This window comes from Euprymna scolopes, chromosome 3, assembly GCF_053919585.1.
Source record: "Euprymna scolopes isolate OS-2025 chromosome 3, ASM5391958v1, whole genome shotgun sequence".
NCBI lineage: Eukaryota > Metazoa > Mollusca > Cephalopoda > Sepiida > Sepiolidae > Euprymna > Euprymna scolopes.
Genome location: NC_136484.1, coordinates 5830344 through 5855901, shown reverse-complemented (window position 1 = coordinate 5855901; position 25558 = coordinate 5830344). Strand labels below are relative to the sequence as shown.

At 33.8% G+C, this 25558-nt stretch overlaps 1 protein-coding gene across 2 annotated transcripts in view; it reads left to right on the top strand.

The window, feature by feature from the left end:
* The window catches only part of LOC145252869 (glycine receptor subunit alpha-2-like), a 282197-nt gene that overhangs the window by 213246 nt on the left and 43393 nt on the right, over positions 1-25558 (top strand). For both annotated transcript variants that reach the window (XM_080112887.1, XM_080112884.1), the window contains exon 6: positions 20769-20879. In XM_080112887.1, the coding sequence (XP_079969013.1) occupies positions 20769-20879 (111 nt within the window). The remainder of the gene's footprint in view (positions 1-20768; positions 20880-25558) is intronic.

The window sequence follows — 25558 nt, the reverse complement described above, 5'->3', positions numbered from 1 at the left end:
CTTTCATTCATGATTTGATGACTTATGCTTTCATTCATGATTTGATGACTTATTCTTTCATTCATGATTAGATGACTTATGTTTCATTCATGATTTGATGACTTATGCTTTCATTCATGATTTGATGACTTATTCTTTCATTCATGATTTGATGACGTATTCTTTCATTCATGATTTGATGACTTATGCTTTCATTCATGATTGGATGACTTATTCTTTCATTCATGATTTGATGACTTATTCTTTCATTCATGATTTGATGACTTATTTATTCATTCATGATTTGATGACTTATTCTTTCATTCATGATTTGATGACTTATGCTTTCATTCATGATTTGATGACTCATTCTTTCATTCATGATTTGATGACTTATTCTTTCATTCATGATTAGATGACTTATGTTTCATTCATGATTTGATGACTTATGCTTTCATTCATGATTTGATGACTTATTCTTTCATTCATGATTTGATGACTTATGCTTTCATTCATGATTTGATAGCTTATTCTTTCATTCATGATTTGATGACTTATGCTTTCATTCATGATTTGATGACTTATTCTTTCATTCATGATTTGATGACTTATTCTTTCATTCATGATTTGATGACTTATGCTTTCATTCATAATTTGATGACTTATTCTTTCATTCATGATTTGATGACTTATTCTTTCATTCATGATTTGATGACTTATTCTTTCATTCATGATTTGATGACTTATGTTTTCATTCATGATTTGATGACTTATTCTTTCATTCATGATTTGATGACTTATTCTTTCATTCATGATTGATGACTTATTCTTTCATTCATAATTTTATGACTTATGTTTTCATTCATGATTTGATGACTTATGCTTTCATTCATGATTAGATGACTTATGTTTCATTCATGATTTGATGACTTATGTTTTCATTCATGATTTGATGACTTATTCTTTCATTCATGATTTGATGACTTATTCTTTCATTCATGATTGATGACTTATTCTTTCATTCATAATTTTATGACTTATGTTTTCATTCATGATTGATGACTTATGCTTTCATTCATGCTTGTCAAAATGATGTTTGCGCTAAATTTCATAACTTAAATGCAACAAAACTTTAAGCAGTTTTAAATGTCGAAATTAGGTGGGAGTTTCTATTTTAAAAGAAATGTTATATGTCTATTAAAATCATTTTACACATTTCTATTCGATTCAACATCTTTCTAATTTAGAATGCATATTTCTTACGTTAAATCAAAAACGAATAGTTTAACGACTGAGAACGTGTATTCTTATACTAGAACGTATCGACTCTGAAATACTAAACGTTCACTCTAAATACTACAATATTGATTAATAATTGGCCTACGAGATTCAATTTTGTGTAACACTTCTCAACATGACAATCAAGAATACAAACCAAAAATATAGTGTCACTAAGTTCATGTGAATTTAAATACAAACAATAGAAGATAACGGCTATGAAGAAATAGAAAAAATAGACATTTTAAGTGTTACTGTATATTACATTATTGAATATTTAAATGTGTACACATACCTAACCCTACATGCTAAATGCGTCTTTAACATCAAGTTGACATTTTTTTTTACATTGTAATTATTCTTAATGAATTCTTAAATTAGGAGTGTAATGCTTTTCAGTCTGCAACTAAATAAATCATGGCAAATGAAACTAAATGGAATTGCTTACATTTATGGCTGGCAATTGACCATTTTAGAACGATTTTCAGTTTACAACGATCTGTGTAATGTATATCATAAAACATACGTAACGTTTTAATGTTTAATTAATAATTCATTGCAAAATCGTAATATCACACTTTTTAAATTGGTAAATTGTTTGAATAAATCTTTTCAATTTGTTAAAAACAGAAAATGTCAGTTTTAAAAATACTATGGTTATTTCATTCCTCGATGATAGTTCGTTATTTCTGAATCTCAAGGTTCATTCATATTTTTAAAGAGTCCAACTCACTCTTATTATTATGTAGGTCTTATGGTTTATGTAAATATGTGCATTCATGTTAAGAGTATCACTATTGTTTCCATCCTTTCTTCATTACCTTCTTTGTTCTGCTTAGATAAAAATCAATCATCTATCCAAAATATTCTAGTGTCTTAAATGATGTGTTTTATGCAAATTATCAAACGAAATATTTTAAGTCATAAAGTTTTTATCGACTTAAATTTTCTTATTTTTTCCTTGTAATTTCTTTAACCCTTCATTTTTTGTTTTACATTTTTACACACTATAAATCTTTTCGCTAGTTATAAATAAAGAACATTTTTCTTTAATAATAACTACAAGATGGAGGAGGCTAATATAGCGAGGACTTATTATCTCACTTCTTTCGCCAGAGTTCTTGTAAACTGGTATCACATAAGCAGTTTTCCAGCAGCCAGGAAAGCAAGATTAGTTAAGGAATTTGTTGAAAAGTTTGAAGAGAAATGGAGCAACCTAAGCGGTGCATTTTTTAATAGAACAGCCAGGATGAGATCACATGTTTTAAGGTGTCTAGGTATTATATTATATAATGTTTTAAGGTGTCTAGGTATTTTATGATATAATGTACTTGAGAAGAAATGATTTTTAGATCATCTACTGTGTTTTCTTTCCGCAGAGAAGGGAGTGGTTTGCTGGGTCTAAATAACAGTTTCAGGCAAACCGACCGCCAAGCAAATTAGCCTTATCGGTTTCCGTGCAAACAACTTCAAGATTGTTGACTGACTATTATTTACGACTAGTTAATTTATTTCTAGATTTTCCAGAAATTACGAGTTCCTAATTTCTGCGTTTTCTTTGGTTAAGGTATATTCTCAGCTGTAGTTTTTTTTTTCTTTATTACAGTATTATTTAGCTTCTTTAAACGTTTGTCTATTTGTACTGAACTTATGTCGGATAAATCTCCGGTATACATACTGCCTTTGAGCAATCACAGGTGCGAAAGCAGAAGTAAAGCATTGGAGAGAGTGAGGCTTGCTATAGAAGTTCCGTGTGGTCCAGAAGTCAGGCTTGCTGGTCCGGACACTCTAGGAGACGAGTCGGGAACGTTACTGCCTGTGTCATATTACACAGGAAAAATTCACATCTAGGGGGTAAAAATCCAAAGATTCCTTATTGTGTTTATATTAAAGAGGTTAATTTAAAATCAAGTTGTTTAATGATGATTTTTATTCATATCAACATTATTTGGCTACACATTCGCAAAACATGGTACAGTTATGCAATGGCAAACTTACGACAAACTTATTTTATATTAAAGAATGAAACAATTTTCCTCTCAAAAATACATCTGAAAATCTTACAAACCATTGCGGTTTTTATCTTTTTCACTAAATTATTAATTTAAAAGGGAAGCAGTATAAAAATCCTACCCATTTCGGCAGGAAGTATAAATGTGCTCTGGAATGAGTAGGATTTTAATATTGTTTCCTTTTCACCAGAATATGAAAACAACAACTAATAAAGATGAAAACAACAACTAATAAAGATGAAAACAACAACTAATAAAGATGAGAATAATAGTCCGAAATAAAAATAAATTAATATCTTATGTATAACATAAATAATTGGATTCAATGTAGTCTTTGATATGGCTATTTAATTTACATGTGTGCTTATGGTTTGCATAAAGGCGCTAATAGAAATTTGATGATTTTTGTCGCTTTTTTTAATGCCCAGAAAAATTACAAAATATTGAATTCAGTAGTTAGTTGCTAACCACAAATAAGAGAAAGGAGACAACAGTAGGACAGGCTAGCACATGTAAAAGAGATGTCACGTGATGAGAAATTAACTAATCTAAACTAAAACAAATCTATTAACCAGTGTGAGTAAAAAAAGAGCAAACCTGTGTGTACACAAAGCGAACTTTCTTTAGAATAACACACGAATAAATATTAACAAAAATCATAATTATAATCGCAATATTTGTCTTTACTATATACAAAAGTCCCTGTGTGTGTGCGAATTATTTCTTCAGAGATTCCATTAACGATAGATCCTATATTGCGCAAATTTTACACAAAGGTAATTTATATTTCTGGTAGTGTTTTCATATATGTTTTGTACAGAAATCCATCCGATAAGTATTGAAAATCGAAAAAGTCTAATCTTAAAATAGTCTTTTTTCTATTATAGATAAAAACAATTAGAGGGAATATTTTTCGTTACATCGGTGTAATCTTGGCCGATGTAACATAAAATATTCTTCTTTTTATCTAAAAGAGTAGAAAGACTATTTTTAAGATCGTCAAACCTAAATTTAGACGTGATGTTGTTAACAAACACGGACGGAATTTTATGAACAGCATTATCATTTTTGGCTTTTTTTCGAATTAGTTCACCGGGCAAATTATTCCATCGTAATATATCATATTCAATTGACGACTGATTCTATAAAAATACATGTGCAATTTATATGACTTCAAATATCATGTTTAAGCGTATTCTACGATCGGGCAACGCCGAGTGTCCAACTAGTTAATAAGTATAAAAATATATTTAAAAAAATGACTAGTATAAAATGAAATCTAAGTGAAAAACATCCCCATTAAAACTAGGTTAGTTTTTTTGTACAAGGTGGTCACCACTTATCAAGGCCCGGAAGCCACTCAAGGATAAGGGTTATAATAATAATTAGTACAGTACGTTATTGTGAAAATTTAATAAAGTGTCTACTAAAGGGGGCGGTTCATCAGGAATTTGTTTACGTTGAATTTGAAGACATCCAGGTTGTAGTCAGATGGGAAGCAGGCAGATGGAACAGAATTCCACAGGCGTGCAGTTCTAATAAAGAAGCTTTGTTCATGGAATCTACGTTTTCATTTAGGCATAGATAAAGAGTGGGGAACGTTTTTGACAGTGGATTCAGCTAAACTGGTGTTTTTCGTAAAAGATAGGCGAGGGCAATATGCCATGGAAATAACGATAAAACAAAGATAGGCTTGCAACGTCTCTTCTGTGAGAGAAAGCTTGCAGGGAAGAGAAAAGGGCATCCCCCACTAAGCCACGAAGTCTATTTTGCACTCTGTTAAGCCAGGATATGCTGTTTTTAGCAGCTCCTGCCCAGATATGGCAGCAGTATTCCATCCTTGGACGTACTTGGCTTTTATATAGATAGAGAATTGCATCAGTAGTGAGATATCTTCTGGAGCGGTAGAAGGATCCCACCATTTTTCCAGCGACCTTGGCAACAGACTTGATGTACGTGTTCCATTTCAGATCAGGAGAGAAGGTCAAGCTCAGAAGCTTGTCAAAACATGGGGCTTCTCCTAGAGGAGAGCCATTCATTTCAATTGATGCCAGATGGGGATCAGAGCGTTGATGATGTAAAGATAGGAGTTTGGTTTTAGATGCATTAAAGGTAACCAGCTACGTCTTCTCCCACTGAACCACGCGCTCGAGATCAGAGGAGAGAGAATCAGAGAGAGCTTTGTCATTTACAGCCTTTGGTGTGTTGACGTAGATCGTCGTGTCATCAGCATAGATGTCAACGAATGATTTAAGTATGTCTTTTGGGAGATCATTGGTGAAGATCAAGAAGAAAGTAGGGCCCATGATGGACCCTTGAGGGACTCCAGCATTAATACTCTCTGATTTTTGTCCATCAACCTCTACTCTTATGAACCTATCGGAGAGAAATGATTTAATGATTGAGAAAACATTTCCAGTAATACCGTAGCTGGAAATCTTGTGAAGTAGGCCTTTATGTAATACCTTGTCGAAGGCCTTTGATATGTCAAGAGAAATTGCCCTAGAAAGAACCCTTTGTCAAGAGATTCACTAATCCTGTGAGATATAACCGTTAGCACATCTGCGGTAGATCTTGCAAAACGGAAATCACATTGCATGTTACTAAGAAGGTTATTTCTGCTGGGGTGGTTGACTATTAAATATGGATTCCAGCAACTTACTCATAACACACAGGAAACTTATTGGTCTGTATTGACAGGGAGATGACTTATCACCTGATTTCTTAAATACAGGGTATACTGATGAGGTTTTCCAGGGTGTTGGAAAGCACTTCTTCTTAAGGCAACGCTTAAACAGTTTCGTAAGTATGGGAGCAAGTTCTGGTTGAAGCTTTTTTAACACTATAATTGGGATGCCGTCAGAGCCAGTTGCTTTACTGGAATCAAGGTTCTTGATTAGCTTGACGACCTCCCGCACAGATATTTGTATGTTACCTAGCGTGTTCTGTGTTATAGGAGGAAATATGGCGAGTTGATGGCCTTCGTCGCATAGCGTAGAATAAGCTGCAAATTTCTTGGCAAATAGTTTGACCTTGTCTGATGCTGACCTCTGGTCCATTGATAATGGTTGGGATAGAACGCACACTTCTGTTCAGGATCCTATTTGTTATTTGCAAAAACTGGTGGAAACCAAGCTGCTGATCAGCTACTTTGGATTTAACAGATTGAGCATATAGCTCTCTTGCATTTTTATTATTCTTTTACAGTATTTGCTGGCGTTCCTGAAAGCAGCTTTAGTCTCAGTGCATCTATTACGTTGGTAGTTATGGAAAAAGTGATTTCTGTGCGCGGTGGCAGTAGCACATTCTGGGGAGAACCATGACTGGTTTGTAGGTTTCTTTTGGAATTTTTTAGATGGTATTAATCGGTCTATGCCTACAGTTAACCATTCGCTCAGGTCTGATACTATAGAGGACGCATCCTTTTTAAACATAGAATGCGGAGGTAGATCAGATATGAATGTACGGAAGCTATCCCAGTCAGCCATGGAGTATCGGTATACAGTACGGTGGAGGGGTACGTTTGGGGACTTATAACATTTCATTTTTATCTTAACTGATACGACGGAGTGGTCGGAGGATCCTAGAGGAGAAAGAACGGTACATTAACATAACTCAGGGGAAGTTGAGAGAAAAAGGTCTAGGATGCTTGCATATTGACCTGTAGTATCGGGCACACGGGGGGCTTGAAAATAATCTGAGTGAGGTCATAAGCTATGGCAAAATCATGACAGAACCTCCCCCTCATCGTCCGTCTTATTTGAGTGGGTCAGCCATTCCACGTTATGGACGTTGAAGTCACCACAGATGTGGATGTTAGCCGAGGGATCTGCAGACAGGATGTGGTCTATTTTCTCAGAGATGCTCTTAAAAGTAGTAACTCCGCTGTTATGGGCGATAGAGAGCAAATATAAATGCAGTGGTGTAAGCAAGTGCAACTCGGAAGCACATATAAGGTAAATTAGGATCTTCTCTAGAGATATCCCTGCCACATGGGAAGCCATTTTTATGTAGGCACATATTCCATGCCCATGGCGGTCTTGGGGTCAGATTTAGATGTTAAGTTAGAGTATCCGTTGATTATGAATTCATCTAGGGAAGTGGTCGGCCCTATTCCAGTTTAGTTTAGGAAGAATATGTCCGGTTTCGTCTCATGTAATTGGGTTTCAACCTCTGGAGGGTTGGATCGTAGACCCCTGATGTAAGAGAAAGATACATGGTAGTAGGGATCTACGTCGGAAGGTGGGGTTCTAGGTTTATTCGAGTTTTTCCTGGAGATATTTCATGTTTAGGTTTTGGGATTGTGGAACAGGTCGGCATACTTGGTTAGAGCAGGATAGAGAGAAAAAGGCAGGAATTTTTTTTTAGTTCTAAAACCAAAGAGAACAGAAGCCTAATTCACACTAAAAAAATACTAAGAAACAAGTGAATTAGAGGTCAAATTACCCTTGACTGATAAACCCGCACTCATTGGCTACGATAGATATGAATCTGATGGTCTGACTAGCAAACCCAGTACCAGGTTTTGTGCTACGTTGATCTGAGAAAATCAGATCTTGTGAAAAATCGATTTCATTTTGTGGCATTATCAGCTGATTTTTTTCAATACATATCATTCTAAATAATAATCCTAAATAATCATCCTAAATAATCATCCTAAATATGTTTTAAGACAAAAAAGTTTTGCAAACAATATATATTTTTTGATCTGAGGACTGTCAACGATGCCAGCTTTCAATTTTTACAATAGTCAATCCTGGAAAAGCCTAGTACACGTCCATGAATTAGTCTCCAGACTGCAAACTGATCCCTTTTCGACATAATAATACATCACTATCGGACATGAATACTTCTTATCATTAAAATGATGATTATTTCCATACAAAACATCGCATTTTATCTCCACCAACTTTTAAAATGCTTCACACACACGCACATGCGAGCAAAACGTAAAGAACGACATGTGGTTATAACCCCGCAAGTGGATCAAATGTAGTAAAGCCAGTGTGATTTTTAGATTCAAATTCGTACTAAATTAGTTGATAAAAACGCAAACAACAAATTTGTTTGTTGTTATATAATAATTGCTGTATATTTCACGATACTCGCCATCACATTGAGTTCTCCCAATTTTGTCGTCCATGCCATCTTAGATGTATCTGCACTCCCGTCGCAGATTTTCACATCTTGAAGCAGATGTGATATAATAAATGGAGCAATTTCCATCGAGTTGATTTCCTCTGGAGGTTGAAGGATATTCCTATGAACAATCACATTTCTTCTCAGACCAGCAGTAGACTTGCAAACTTTGCTGCATGTTAAACAGATCGTTTGGTTCGAACTAATAGGTTTTGTACGACTTAAGGTTGTTGACGTAGCCAACTTTTGACAAAAGTACTCGTTCACAAGTGTCGCATTTCCAACTCTGTGTGTCATGGTTAAGGCCGTCAATTTAACCTTTACGAAGCTCTTGCTTCAGATTGCTATGGGCCTGCTTTATTTTTTCTCTAGAGTATCACAACTTTCACGTACAAGTTTCGCCACTTCTACCTTTGCAAAGTTCTTCCCATGTGGCGATGTCGATTTGTAAGACTTTCAAATTATTCTTTGTAGAGTCCCTGAACTTCTTCTTAGGCTTGTGTTGAAGGCGCGTGCCACTTTTCAGCTCCCCGTAAAAAAATTTGTTTCAGCAGCCTACAATCTTTCATTCGAACCAAGTGGCCCACCCAACGCATGTGAGATCTGATTACAAGGGTCTCAACACTAGAGCAACATGTTTTCACAATGGCTTTAGTATCGTCTCAAGCATTTTGGGTGTAATCGTTCAAGCCATTTAATGTGCTTTTGATGCAATGTCCATGTCTCCGATGAATACAACAGTGTGGTTAGCACACAGGTCTTGTAGACGCAGATCTTGTCTGTAATGCCACGATCAGATCACACTGTCTTCTCCAATTTTCCAAAAGCTACAGATGCCTTCTGAATTCGCCTGTGGATTTCAGTGTCGAGACAGCCATCTCTCGACAGAGAACTATCAAGATACACAAATGAGTCAACCACTCCCAGTCTATCACCACAAACCATAAGGTTTGGCGCAGTGCAGGGGTGAACATCACCTTTGTTTTAGACAGACGTATCCTAAGATCAAAGGCAGTGCAGGAGTCAGCAAAGCTAACCATTATATGCTGCATATAAGTCTCAATGTGCGACAAAAAACAGCATCGTCTGCATACAGTAACTCCTTGACCAAGGGATGATGCAGCTTGGTTCTGGAATTAAATCCTCTAAGATTAAAAATGCGGGCTGTGGTTCGAAACTTCAACCTAACACCTCTATCGCTATCTCGAAACGCATAAGCAAGTAGAGCAGTAAAATATATAGAGAAAAGAGTAGAGGCAGGAATATCACCTTGTTTGACCATTGTCAACTGGGATTTCATCAGACAATTTTCCGTTAAACAAGACTCCAGCTTTCATGTCCCTGTGCAGTTCCTTGAATATTTTAACAAAGGTTGGAGGACACCCTACTTTCTCTAAGATTAACCAGAGAGCATCCCTGTTAACGGCGTCAAATGTTTTGCTTAGATCCACAAACAAATATATATATATATATATATATATGTATGTATGTATATATACATATATTTGTATGTGTGTGCGTATGGGTATGTGTGTCTGTATATGTGTGATACTATTTTTGAAGTATATATTTTATATCTAGGTAAGTACTTACTCGCTTAATGGCAGTATTTAAAAACAAGGCATCCATAAATGAACAATAGTATGTTAAATTCCGATGAAGAAGTCTTTATACATTTTTTCATACCGAAATTCTAAACAATTCAAGGTAACTTATTGAGAGTTTCGCGCATAAACAACTAAAACTAAATCCGTGATTACCAAGAACGTGCATTTATATAGTTCACTTGAAAACAAAATATTTCAAATATTTCCAGAAATTGCACATATGACAATAATTTTGTTGTCTTTTAAGAAATAGGTAATATATAACATATAAAAGATGTTGCATTATATTGTCTCTTTCAAGGGAGAGATAGTTATTGGCTGAATAATGAGCAAAGGTATTGCTGGTTACAATTTAAAAACTAACAACACCGAACCATCGATCATTTTAGCTTAATATATTGTATTGTTTGCAAATTATGAAGAACTACAAAAGATGTTGAAAACGGTTGTCGAATATTTATATATTCGTCATAAGCATAAGAAATGTCTGCAAGGCAACAAAATCGACGACAAAGACAATATGAAAAAGATCTAAATAATTTAAAAGTTCTTGACACGTGCAAACTTTCTCATGCTTAATCGCATCGTATTTGTCCCTGTTAGATCTTCAACAATAAATATTAAAGCGTCTCCATATTTCTGTGAACCTCTTTTGATGCCATACTAGTTCATATGTCTTCCTTTGATATTTTCTCTTTGATCTAAGCCGTGTATTTCACTTTGTCCTTAGACTTAGCCAAATGCTTGGCTTCGGATGTATATCTTGATTTCCTCCCGGCATCAACCTTTATCTTCTGATCTATATTGACCATCGATTTAATGATTAAGGGAACAACTTCAAACAGACTGCAAAGCATTACAAACTTTTTGAGTGCTCCACGCTGTTTCGGCATGTTCAATGCTGCATTCACTACTGGATTACTCGCTATAAAATTGAAGACAGAGGATATGGCAGTTAATACTAGTCCATACACTGCGATCACGTGATATATTAAGTGGTTCGGCAGATGTATATATTTTATTTAAGTTACAATTGCTCTTTTCTGTCTATCAGTTTGCTCCGATTTGTCTATCTCTCGAAACAGTAACTTGAAGAGTTTTATTTGTTTTACGTCTACATTTGACACATGTATGAAAATGTGTAGCTAAACATACATAGATGGTGTTTTTACCAAGTGTAAATTTGTTTCGTGTGATTTATTTAATTTCATATTTTGTCCTTCTTGATATAGCCTCGTACGATACTCATCCACACAAGTAAAACGGTGGAATTTCCATCATCTTACAATTATCAACTTCTGCAAGACATGTATCTCGGGGAGATAATTTTATGGGACGCAAATGTTCTTATTTCATATTTTTTCTATATTTAAATTATTAAACCGCACGTTGAATAAACTTCATTTTCAAACGTTTATATTTTATAAGGTTTAAAATGAAGTGCATTCAACATAGAGTTTAACATTAAATCTAAACGCAGTTTTTATTGCCTGGTTATAAATAATTTCTTGTACCATATCGGTTACAGAAAAAACAGTTATATTCATCGATAACTGACCTTCTCGAAAACTAATTAAGATATATATTTATTAACAAGGCTCATTACACATACATAATGTGTTATCTATATTTTATAAAGTATATATTATTATTATAATATTATATATTATTTCCAGAATATACAAAGTTAGTAAAAACATTAATTTCGAGTATGATTTGGCATATTCAAATGCTTATATTTGTATGACGTGGCGATTTCAAATTGATCAAATATTAACTTAAACCTTGTGTTCTCACGATAGAAAAACAAAAGTGTCATTAAATTTTTCGCTTAATTGATTTCTATCAAATTAAATATCTGCCTTTAGTGTTTTTTAGTAAACATGTAAAACGTTGTAAATAGTTATGATAATATTATACATAAGTTTCGTATTTTCAACCAATATAAACCATTCTTAGATATAATCCTTGTAAACAAATTATAGAAAATAAATATTAGATAAATAAAGTAACAGTAATAACTAGCGGGACTTGTGAAAATTGCATACTGGACTCTTTTATATGTAATATATTGATGTTGGCATTTTGTGGATAGTTAGCCAAAATGGATAGCCCTGATATTATTGTAGCACTTTTTTTTAAACTGAAGGGGTATTAATCTAAGCTAGCAAGGGCGTAAAATATGCTTAAATATGATATTTTAATTCATGCAGATTTCGTATATATTATTATGCAGTTAATTTTCTATCGATTTTTATATATTATAAAGTTGATATAAATCCATATGATTTGGGTGCATCACCTTGAATCGAAACTGAAACCAAAACTTATGAAAAATTGTTGGTAAAATTATTTATTACAAGAAATGGAAGATCAATATAATTAAGCGACATTCACTAGCAAGAAAAAAATGCAAGAGTGACACGCAAAATAAATACCACACACGCTATCCTATTAATACATAGATACATTTTTTGGAAGAAATAAAGATATTTTTTCAGAACACTTTAATTTATACATTGAATATAACCTGTCTATCTTTACAATAAAAACAAAGATGTCTGCCGGAACCAATACACGATGTAAACCTTTTCTTCTTGCAGCATTATATTTTCATGCAGTTTTACTATCCAAGCAAATAACTTCTAATTATTCTGAAAAGTATATGAAAAAAAGAGGGGGAATTGATATAATTTTGCATAATTTGGTTTCTGCATAACGAAACGAATCTGAAAAATGTACCGAGATTTAAACATGATGGGGGAGCTGTTTTGTATGAAAAATAAATATTTGGATGTTTATTATTATGCTGTTATTCTTTTATATATACTCTTTTGTTATTCTTAATATATATTGAATACCTTAACAAAAAGGATTGGTATACACAAAGAGTGAAATATATTTGAAAAAAAAAATATTTTACCAAAATAACACACACACACACACACACACACACACACACATATATATATATATAACTACTTCATTTACTCACATAAAATTAATATACGAAAGTATAAATTTATGCGTAAACTTTAAGTATTTACTTCAAAAGTGCTCAATACGTAAGTAGAGCTAGTTAGTAAGTTATAAAATATATATGACTCTTCAGGATTATGCGCGAATTTTGTGTATATATATATATATATATATATATATATATATATATAGATAGATAGATAGATAGATAGATAGATAGATAGATAGATGCCTCTTTTCATCAAAAGAAGACAAAACATGGAAAGAATGTTTCAAAGAATTATACAAAGGTCAAAGACAATTTTCGACGAAATTCGAATATTAGTTGTCAATGTATTATCATTTTTTTTACAATCGTTTTTATAACATTTCGACAAGGGTTACAGCTGCAATCTTATTACATCATACACTATGTAATAATTCTCATTTCTGAAAAGGTCGTATGTATATGTCCGTTTGTGTACGTTTGTATGTGTGTATATAACTTTATTATTCGAGGTATAATTATGTCTTTTCCAAAAGTGAGTTGCCATTTTTCTATCGGTACCATTTTCTGTATGTAACTCTCTCTATATCTTTCTCCCTCCCTCTCTCTGTATCTCTCTCTCTCTCTCTATCCCCTTCGTTTGCTACTATTTAATGCAAAATTAAATAGCATACATCACATAATATTTTATATGTTCTTAAATTTCGAATACAGGAACTAAACATAACGCATTCAGTTTCAATGTTTTTCTGAAAAATGTATAAACATTTGTTTAAAAATCACTTGGGTTTCAGGAGGTTTTTTTTTTTTTTTGCTTCTCATCTATTGCATACATATTATTGTCAGACGTGTTGGATACATAGAGTGCTGCCAAAAAGAAAGTCTGCACTCGTCATTTTTTCAAAAACCGCAAATTTAAGCTAAATTGAATGTAACTGTATAAACAACCTATACTTCACTTGATTCGCGTTTTATTCCTCTATGATTTTACCTGTTCATATTTGATTTGTAATATCCTAGTGTTCACGTCAATTTAAAAACAGAGCTTCAAATCGAGGAGGCAAAAAGAAACTCCGCACAATGAAGAATTGAATGCAACACAAATACATAAGGAACAAAATCTATTAATTATTATTTAGTAACATTGCCCTTTCTGCAATTTTACAGTCTGCACATTTTTGGACATTCATTTCAATAAGTCTGCGGAAATTCTTCAGTGAGAAGACATATTACTTCTCTTTAATTTTTGTCTAAAGTTCTTCCAAATTTGAAATTTTAACATTGCATAGCTGTTGCTTGCGTAATGCCATGCGTTTTCGATAGCATTGAGGTCTAGAAAGTGTGCAGGCCAATTCAAGCACGGATATAATGATCTTCCAAGAACCTCTCAGCTGTGTGAATAGGAGCATTATCTTACATTAAAATGGATTTATCATCCAAATTCCGGGCAAAGTAGGATAGAAAATTCTCATAAAATAATGTACTTGGTATAATAAATTGGATCTAGCAAGCGACTTATAGGCCTTCGCCTATTGTCACTAATAACGCCCCAAACCAAAACTGAACCTCCAACACATTGCAGCGTCGAAACTGTGCACCTAGGATTAAATTCTTCGTCTTTCATCCGTACTGCCTACCATCACTGCCTAGCCTAATGAACTTACTTTCATCGCTAAAATCACTTTCTTTACAGAAATCAATGGATTGCGTCTTGCAACATAGCCTCGCAAATCAAACTTCCTGAATATGTTGTTAACTGTAGAAAAAGAGCAGTTTTTAACAAGATTACTGTTGTTGGATTTTGGGATGCGTTTGAAATCTGTTTCTTAAGCAGCGGATCTTGATAGCATTGTCTTCCCTGTAAAAAGTTACTTTAGGACGGCCACATTAAATGACATCACGAATACTGCCGGTGTTTTGAAGCTTTTATACAGTTATTCGTACTGTTTTCTCATCACATTTCAATCTGCAGCTTATTTTTCGATTGGATAAACCAGAACGTAGAGATTAATAAGCACATATCACTCACTAAGAGAGACTCGAGGTATAAGAACTAAATGTTACTTGTATAACCTGAAACAACAACAATTACGAAAGAAATGCTAAAAAGTAAATATTTTACGATTAGAGATCCTAAAAAGTTGATATTTTAAGCTGGTTTTAAGCTCATTCGTTGCTCCGGAGTTTCTTTTTGTCTTTTTGATTTGAAGCTATTTTTTTAATGTACGTGAACACGAGGATAATTCTATTAAAAGTCAAATATGAATATGTAGAATTATTAGTTGTTTAAAGCGCTACATTCACTTAGCATAAATTTGCGGTTTTTGAAAAAATACCAAGTACGGGCTTTCTTTCTGGCGGCAGTGTATGTTAAGACAGGTTAAGTCGTGGAGGTTCTCATACATCCATATTTTTGTTTTATTGGAGCGGCGATACGTATGGCTTTACGTCAAATGCTATAAAACCTTTGAAGGACAGTCAGTATATTAATTTCGTAGACATACTTTGACATGAACTGGCCTTCGCTAGATCCACGAAAGCAATCGGTGTTTATGAGGATTATTGCTTGATTCGCGAGGCATCGTATTTAATGTAATCTAACCATTTGCTGTGCGCACTTTACGTCTGATCGTGATAGAATGGGAGAACAGCTGTTTTACTGGTGCTCCTCTTGTTTAATTTTTTATTCGTTTTCGAAAGAATTTCGTATAAGACATATCTTTATTTTGTTTGGTGCATAGTTGACACTTTCACCTAATATTAGTAGTTGCAAAGATTTTGGTTAATCGTTTTTTTTTATTTATTTATACTTTGGATGGTTAATCCTTTCGTTAAAATTCCAATGCAGTATTAATATCCCAGTAAATACATCTGCAATGATAATACAGGCTAGCAATTGTTAGCACATTTCTCTAACACGCAACTCTCGACTTTCAAGTAGTGTACTGCCACAAGGATTGTTCGATTGTTATAATCGGGCGTGAAGCATAATGATGCACGTGAGTCTCCTCATAAGTTTTACCCAGCAGCAATACTCAGACCTGTGTTGTACTTTGTGAAACGTTTCAAATGTTAATTAAATATGTGTCAAACACCGTGTATGCACACAGGTATATGTATATATATATATATATATATATATATATATATATATATATATATATATATATATATATATATGAATTCGTTTTTCTTTTGTGTGTATTGATATTCATATTAAATCCCCTCTTTTTTATTTATTTAAAAACAAAATGCAATTTTCTTATATATGGATTGTGGAATTGCATTCACTAGAAAAGAATCTAGCTAATTTGCATATTCTTTTAGAAATTCATTTTAATTAATTCCCTATTAGTTGCTTCGGTTTTCTATTGGGATAATCATCTTTAGTTAACTATTACGTGTAATTATATTCATGCAGATATTCTACTTGATTTATACTTGCGTAATATTTGCGTAATAAGTTTATAGTAAACACAAAATTGTTTCCATATATATTTATGTATACGTATATATTTTTGTTGAACAAAGTTTGGCTATCAAACTTCTCCTAGAGTTTTTTGGTCTTCATATAGAAGGTATTTGAATCCATGCAAAACTTTATATTTGGGTTTTAGCACGGAAAAATCTGTGCAAAGTGTGAAAATTAAAACAAATGAAATTTGCCAGGTGAAGGTCGAACGTCGGCATTATGAATGCGTAACGTAGTAGCTATTGATTCATGTTTTAATTTTTAGCCTTGCAGTAAGCATGTTTTCACAGCCAGTCATTGGCGGCGGAGACAAAATAAATTGTGAGCTGAACGTTTTGGTTTCGATTTTCAGTGGTGGCGCATGAGTCTTTTGTTTAATACTTTTTAAATCATTACTATATATTGCATCCAATCTATCTATATATATATATATATATATATATATATATATATATATATATATATATATATATATAAAAGTGAAAATGTCTGTCTGTCCTTTTTCTATGGTAGTAAAGGAAGACTATTATACAGAAAGGCATTACTTTACATATTCACACTTTTTAATATATACATACGCACATAACCTTATGAACAGTAAATAGGGCCCGAGCGGAACTGCTAGTATATATATATATATATATATATATATATATATATATATATATATATATATATATCCGATGCCTCCGTTCAGTTCCGTAAGACAAAGGATACCCCATGTAGGGGTAGCCGCGCGTGTAATTATGTGGCAAGAGTTACGCAATCTACAACAGCACTGCTTGGGTCTAGTGGCAAGGAAAAGTCCAGAACGACTGGAAACAATGCCGAGATAGTATATATATATATATATATATATATATATATATATATATATATATATATATATATATATATATATATATAGTGGACTCTCTCTCTCTCTCTCTCTATATATATATATATATATATATATAACTACTTAATTTACTCACATAAAATTAATATAAGAAAGTATAGATTTATGCGTAAACTTTAAGTATTTACGTCAAAAGTGCGCAATACGTAGGTAGAGCTAGTTAGTAATTAATCGCCATATATATTTTATAAATTACTATATATATATATATATATATATATATATATATATATATATATATAAATGATTTTTTATTATTTCAACCTCGAGTGTATTAACTTAATTCATTAAAAGTTTCAATAAATTGGATAAAGATTAATTGTCCATATCATCAGATGATTCAAGTTAAAATAAAAAGGAAAGATAATATGAATATTAAACGCCAGGAGTGTGGAAGTACCGGATAGAGAAGGGCGGATGGAAAAGGGGGGAAAGGAAAGAGGAGGTGACACTAGAGAAAAAAAAAGAAAAATACATATATAAATAAGAGTATTTATTAGTTTCCACATGAAAGCAAATGTGACACAAGGTCGTTTTGATTGTAGGGGGAAAACCAGGCTCCCTAAAAGAAGGGCAAAAAGTTGACACTCTGGCAGTATCCAAAAATAGTAATTGTCTCTGTATAGAGGGTTTCCCCATCCATTAACTAAGGACCAATTAACTTAAGTGCGGCATTATAACAGATACTACACTTTGATCCTGGCCCAAAGGCTCATAGGCAAGAAAAGGGAAATGGGGGGGATTAATAATTGAGCGTGTCAAAAAAAGTTGTGTATTGGACAGTGACTTGCATGTGCATCAAGATCAGAACTGGGTTAAGAGTAAGCAATCTTCCGCGACGACAGCGATGGTGGGGTGGACATAGAGAGCCAAATGCGTCAAGTTCATATCGTTAAACAGATGCGTCCAATATTGCTTGTATAAAATTCCCTTGTAGTAGGAAATCAATTTTAGATTCTGTTGGGAATATTTTAGAATTGGAGTTGGATTTAGGGGAGAAGGGAAAAAAGTGGATGTCTGTAGTAGTTTTAGAACATTTAGACTTTTAACTACATAGGTTTAGTAGTTTTATTATGCAAAATTGTTTTTAAATATCATTTTAAAAATAGTATATAATTATTGTTGTAATGGTGTTAGAAAAGAATCTGTAATAATTTGGACGGACTACGTATGGTATATTTTTATATATTACTATTGTCAGCTTTAATTATTATTTCATAGTTTTAACGTGAGACAGCTTTAAATATTATCAATGAATATTTTAGACAGACTAACTCAAAAAAAGATGTTTCAATAAGATTTGAAAATGTTTCACTCAGTTGAGTTTTTTATCATCTCTTGACTGGGTGGACCAGAATATTTAAATAATTATTATATGTTTATTTACATTATTAATATTGGTATTTTATTGTTTATTCAGTGCTCAATATACTAAACATTAAAACGGTCGCAACATCGGTTCTAAATTTCGGTCAATTAAATTAATATGTCTTGCATTATAATGGAGAACAAACTAGAATATATATATATGCCATGGCCTAAAAAGTTTTTTTTTTTATTATTTTCCCCCCTTTACTTTTCCATATTGTTCTGATAATATAATAAAGTTATCTATCTATCTATATATATATATATATATATATATTCAGATCATATAATAAAGTTATCTCTCTCTCTCTCTCTCTATATATATATATATATATATATATATATATATATTCAGATGATATAGTAAAGTTATATATATATATATATCTTTTATTTCTCATTAATCACTTAATATTATTGTTTACTCCTCCTAATCATGTTATCTTTTCTTCTCTTGATACATTTTGCTTTGTTCGAGATTAAACCCTTGAAAACATAATTATATATATATATATATATATATATATATATATATATATATATATATACTAGCAGTTCAGCTTCCTTTGCTCGGGGTCTATGTACTGTTCATAACTTTATGAGCATATGTATATATTAAAAAGTGTGCATATGTATCGTAATGCCTTTCTATAGGCTTCCTTAACTACCATAGAGAAAAGTTGGTAGAGACAGCAGAGGTCAATCTTTTGTTTAACTATTTTGACCACTTAACATTTGTTTTCGGCTACAATCAAATTAAAATGCTTGACCCATGGCCAAGTAACCTACATTTACTTATATATATATATATATATATATATATATATATATGAAAATATTTAGTTTCTTTTTAATAGAAAAACAAACGCGAAAAATTCAGCGTGAGAGTATATAACATTAAATTTCTTTAGATAGTCTTGCTTAGAAAACAAATTTCAACACAGATATATGATGGTAGATATCCCATAATATAAAACTCCATAATGGATAATCACGAAAGTATGCTGAAATATATATTGAGGTTTTTTAAAACGTATATTAGAACGCAACATGTTCATTATTATTGCATCTGTTTTTCTTTATTCATATCAGCATCGTTGATGTTCTCCTCTGTGTAAACAAAACGCGGGTTTCGATGTCATTTCAAACATTTAAAAATTTAGTAGTTCGTGGCGGCCGGAAGAGGAACATAAAAGTGTTAATTATCGGTACTTTGTGACCAACAAGTGTAAAAAAAGTATTTTTTTTCTTTAGTTAAGTATAAACGAACAATGCGTTAAAAAAATTTCTATCATTTTTTTCAACTGCTTTCAATTGATATAAAGACTAAATAATCAGGTGGTTAACCTGGGCGCATTGTTCTACATTATAAGCCAGTAGTGGATTTATTATAAATATATTTCTACTTAACTTTTGATATTAGCCCGAGGAGAATCACTCAGAAATGTCATTTTTGTACGACTTTTACGGCATTTCTATTCTTGAAAATGTTTCGAAGGTTTTTCCACGGTACTATCAGAACAACTGTCTGAAGATGTTGGTCTCCTCAAATTAACTATACATTAAAACTCTTTTTTTATTTTAATTCTTTGCAAAACTTAATCATGTTCTGCAAAGCCAAAGCAAAAAAAACAGTTTCCTCTCCCTCTTCCTCTCTGTTTTTCCATCTTCCTCACTTCTCTACTGGATTCATGGCTTTAAACGTACAAAATAATATTATAACCTTTTTTCTTTCCCTTTGCAAAGCTCAATCATGCTCTACAGGGTCAAGAATGAAAAAAAAACAGAGTCTACTACGAAACAACCAAATCAAGAACTACGGATTTATAAAGAAAAATATGAAGCAGAAATATTTTCTAAAAAATTACTGGATTCAGCATGAATAACCTAATATATATATGTGTGTGTGTGTGTGTGTGTGTGTGTGTGTGTGTGTGTGTGTGTGTGTGTGTGTGTGTGTGTGTGTGTGTGTGTGTGTGTGTGTGTGTGTGTGTGTATAATAGGATCTATATTACTTATATTGCTAAGCTTTATTATTTTTCTCTTTTAGGATTATTCATTAACTGCATTGGTTACCCAAGAATGGAAAGATCCGAGACTCATGTTTTTTAACTTGATTGATGCAAAATATCTGGAATTAGACGCCAAACTTATACACAAGGTAAGAATAATTATTTGTTTGTTTTTGCATGAATAACGTGTATTTTTTTAAATTGAGCTTAACCGTATATAACTATATCAGCAAATTATTAACAATCCTTTATTTTCGAATAATAATACGTTGATAGGGTTCAAAGGTTATTTCAGGTCAGTGCAACAGTTTTGTTGATTTCAAATTTCATCTTAAAATTTCAAAAACACCGTTTGTGAAAATGTGTATTCATAACAAAAACAATTTTGCCTCTTGATTTCATTTGTCAACGAGTTTAAGTTCTGATGTTTAATATAAAACTAAGTCATCTCGAATCTCTTTTCATGAGTTCAACTCAAGAGTATCTAAATATTTTCCAATCCTAAAAATAAATGATAATCTGAGGTGGGAAAAATATGCAGGATGGGGCAGGATTTATCAACATATTTCCCCTTATAGTGTTGTGCCAGGACTAGTATTATCATGATGGAAGATGACTTATTATCAACTAAAGAAAACCATCTTATAATCAACATAATTGGAATATTGGAGAGAACAATGAATTATTATCTATAATTATCTAAAATAAAACGTTATAAACTGTTACCGGTCATATGTTTAAGTAATAACAATATATATAAAATAAATAACAATGTTTGTAAAATTCCCTTTAGAAAAAAACATTTTGTCGATGCTTCACGTCTATTATATATGCATGTAAATAAAGAAATAAAATGGCGGACAAAGATAACACATGATTTAAAATCGAACCGTTTTATAAAAGCTTATTTGATTTCATACACGTTCGGTATTTGAATGGATATTCAATTAAAAATCATTTTAGTTTTTTGAAGCAGTTGTTAAAATCATTTAAATGCTCTTGAAAGTACCTGACTATTGATGAAATTCTCTACCTATATATGAATGCGTTCATTGTATTTCGTTGTCAGGTGAGCAAAGCTTCTAATCACAGAAATTTTTCTTGTTTTGGGTAATGACTTATGCTCTTTTCTGTTCTACGAAGGGAAGTTGCTAACCGTTTTACGCTATCGTAATTTTCATGTAAGCTTCTTGAGTGAGCTTCAATTTTTCATATTCCAACACTAACTGTGAAACTTTCACCTCGTTTATTATCATTGGAATCCTTTGAGATAATTAATTTGTATATTTATTTATTTTTTGCGGACTGCTATCCTCATCTTCATTGTCATAAGATAGCGGTTTCAATCCTATCCAAAGATGACTAAAACATTAGTTGTCGAAAACGTGGTATGAGGACAACAACTACGGAAGGTAGTAATTACTGCGGATACAGTTAATAGATTCCGCATCTTTATCCCATCGCTGTATTCGGAGCCAAGATATACCCACTGAACTTAAAACAAGTTTTCTAATGGAGCTACATAAGGAAGATGCGCCTTACTAACTACAAAAATGCTAGTTTTATTTTGGTGTCTTAAACTACTCCCCCTCCCTATTCTTTGCTAATGAGGAAATTATATTCCAAGACAAACATTTTGTCACTTATTGTCAACAATTATTGTCAACAATTATTGTCAACAATTATGGTGAATTTTGATAAAATGAATATCATTTCTGAAACGATCGTACACTCGAGTTGATTTTGTTTGTTTTTCCTTTTAAAACTGATTCATAATTTACAATTATAAATCTTTTTACTCAATATAATATTATATATATATATATATGAATATTATAGAGATTTTCCCATTCATTCTACGAACCATTAAATAACCCACTAGGTGGAGAGATATAGCGAACTGAAACGAGACTTTTTTTTTTTTTTTTTTACATTTTCACCCCAAACAAGGCAAATTGCCACTTTGGTGTAGGGGGCTACTATCAGGGGCAACAACTACTGGGGTACTATGTAGGGATTTGGGCAGCAAAGTGTCGGTTCACGTTACACTTGAACTTCTGCACGTCAGTACTGTTGGGGAAGCAGGGACCTGGAATGGAATTCCAGAGTCTTGCGGTTCTGGGGAAGAAACTATTGGAGTAAAAAGATCTTTTACATCTAGGGATCTCTACAGTGTGGGGGTGGGATCTAGTAGCCTGTCGGGTTTGTCGAGGGTGCTCGCGTCGTGGGGGCACAAGTGATTGCAGTTCGTCAGAGCATTCGCCACTAAAATACTTGTAGAAAAGGCAGAGGGATGCAACATTTCGTCGATGGGACTGAGGCTGAAGCTTAGATGCCAGTTCAGGGCCTATCAGGTTTGCGACTCTCTTTTGAACCTTGTCAAAGAGCGAGAGACTAGTAGCAGATGCACCAGCCCAGATGTGGCAGCAATACTCCATACATGGGCGAATGGTGGCCTTATAGAGGTACAGGATACTTTCGGGTGTTAGTAGTTTTCTAGCACGGTAGAGAGAGCCTACCTTTCTTGCAGCGGCCCTGGCAATGCCTTCAATGTAATTGTTCCAACTCATGTTTCCTGTGAACGTTAGGCCAAGGAGTTTGAAAGATGGACTCTCAGATAAAGAGTCGTTGGCCATTGCTATGGGTGGTAGAGAGGGTTTCTTGTAATTATTGAATGAAACTAGTTTAGTCTTGGCAGCATTGAACGCGACCAACCACTTTTGTCCCCATTCCACTACAGATTGGAGGTCTTCCTCTAGTGTTTCTGCCATTTCTTTAGAAATGTGTTCATTCGTCTTCCTGTCGTGTCTGCCATAGAGTGTAGTGTCATCAGCATATATACCCATCTCAGAGGCAATGTTGTCGGGGAGGTCATTTATGAATATCAGGAACAATAGAGGTCCAAGGATAGAACCCTGGGGCACTCCCGCATTTATATCATATTGTTTAGATGCGCGACCGTCGAGAACTACCTTGATTTTTCTCTTATCTAAGAAGGATTTAATTATGTTAAGTATTCTACCAGTGATACCGTATGATCTGATTTTACTGAGGAGACCCCCATGCCATACCCTGTCAAAAGCCTTAGATATATCTAAAGCTACCGCTCTGCCATCCCCCGCTTTGTCCAGTGAATGGTATATACGTTCAGAGATCACAGTGAGGATGTCTGCTGTGGAACGGGCTTGTCTAAATCCATATTGTTTGTCAGTCAGTAGTTTAGCATCTGTAAGATGATGGACTAGAGCATGGTTAATTATGGTCTCAAATATTTTGGCAAAAAGTGGGAGGAGGCTAATGGGGCGATAATTTGATGGGCCTGTCCTTTCGCCAGAATTCTTGAATACTGGTACAACAGAAGCAGTTTTCGAACAGCCCGGAAAGCAAGCTTCATTAAGACATTTGTTGTAGAGTTCGGAGAGAACTGGAGCTACTTCGGCTGAGCACTTTTTTAATAGCACAGCTGGGATAAGATCGGGTCCACATGCTTTTGAGGTGTCAAGGTTTTTTATGATAGCATGCACCTGAGCAGGGGTGGTTTTCAGATCGTCTAGTGTGGCGTCTGTCCGCATAGGAAAGTCAGGTAGGGGGTGGTTGGAAGGGTCCAGTGTGGAGTTTGAGGCAAACCGACTGGCAAGCATGTTAGCCTTGTCGGTTGCTGAGGAGACAACCTCGTGATTGTTGGTTAGTGGGGGAATTGTTGATTGCCCATTATTTACTACACTGTTGTAGATTTTCCAGAAGTCTCGAGTTCCTAGTTTTTGTGCTTCGATGCGCTTTTTAGTGGTTTCCGTAAATTCTCTCTTAGCTGTCGCTATTTCTTTCTTAACGTTATTTCTAGCATCTATATACTTCAGTCTGTTTGAACTGGACTTATGTCGGTTAAACCTACGGTATGCATGCTGCTTTTGAGTAATGGCAGTTGCACAAGTCAACGTAAACCATTGGGGAGAGTGGGGCTTACTATAAAATTTCCGCATGGGAACCTGCGCTTCGATTGCAGTTTTGAACCAGTCAGTGGTCTCGTTTGCACATTGTTCAGCAGGGAGAGAGAAAATATTTTTCCATGGAGCACCTCTAATTAGTTCCCTGATGGCTTCCCAGTCAGCCTTATTATAATATCTCGTTGTTTTGGGCACTGGCTCTTCAGTTTTGGGTCTAGAGTTTAGGGCGATTTCAACCATTATCACTGCATGATCAGCGTTCCCGAGTGGGCTGTGGGCCTTCGTTATGCAGTCATCGGAAACTGTGGTCAAAAACAGATCTAGAAGTGATGCGTGTTGTTCTTCCTGGTCAGGGAAACGGGTTGGAAACGTAACAATTTGTGATATGGAGTGAGATACAGCGAAGCTATGGGTTGTGCTGCCCGCTGCATCTGTGTGAGTAGAGAATCCAAGCCAGTTTTTGTGGTGGACATTAAAGTCACCAAACACATGTATTTGTGCGCTAGTGTCGAGGGACAGTGCCGTGTCTATGCTGCCAGATACTTTGTTTATTATGGAGCAGTCCTGAGTCGAGGGAGAGCGGTAGAGAAAATAATAGTAGCTAATACTGTGTTGCACGTTTAGTCTAAAGCACATAAAGGCTTGATCATCTGTTTCTAGGTTTGTTTCCCTAGTCAAGGGAAGGGTATTACGAATGTAAACTCCAAGTCCGTGCATATGTCTGTCAGAGTCCTTACGGCAGAGGTGGAGATATCCAGGCATGTTAAAGTGGTTAGAGGGAATGGAGGAGTGTAGGTTAGTCTCACTTAGTGCTAAGATATCCGGGGTATTTGTTAAGAGAAATGCTTCAACATCAGCTAAGTTAGTTCTAAGCCCACGGATAT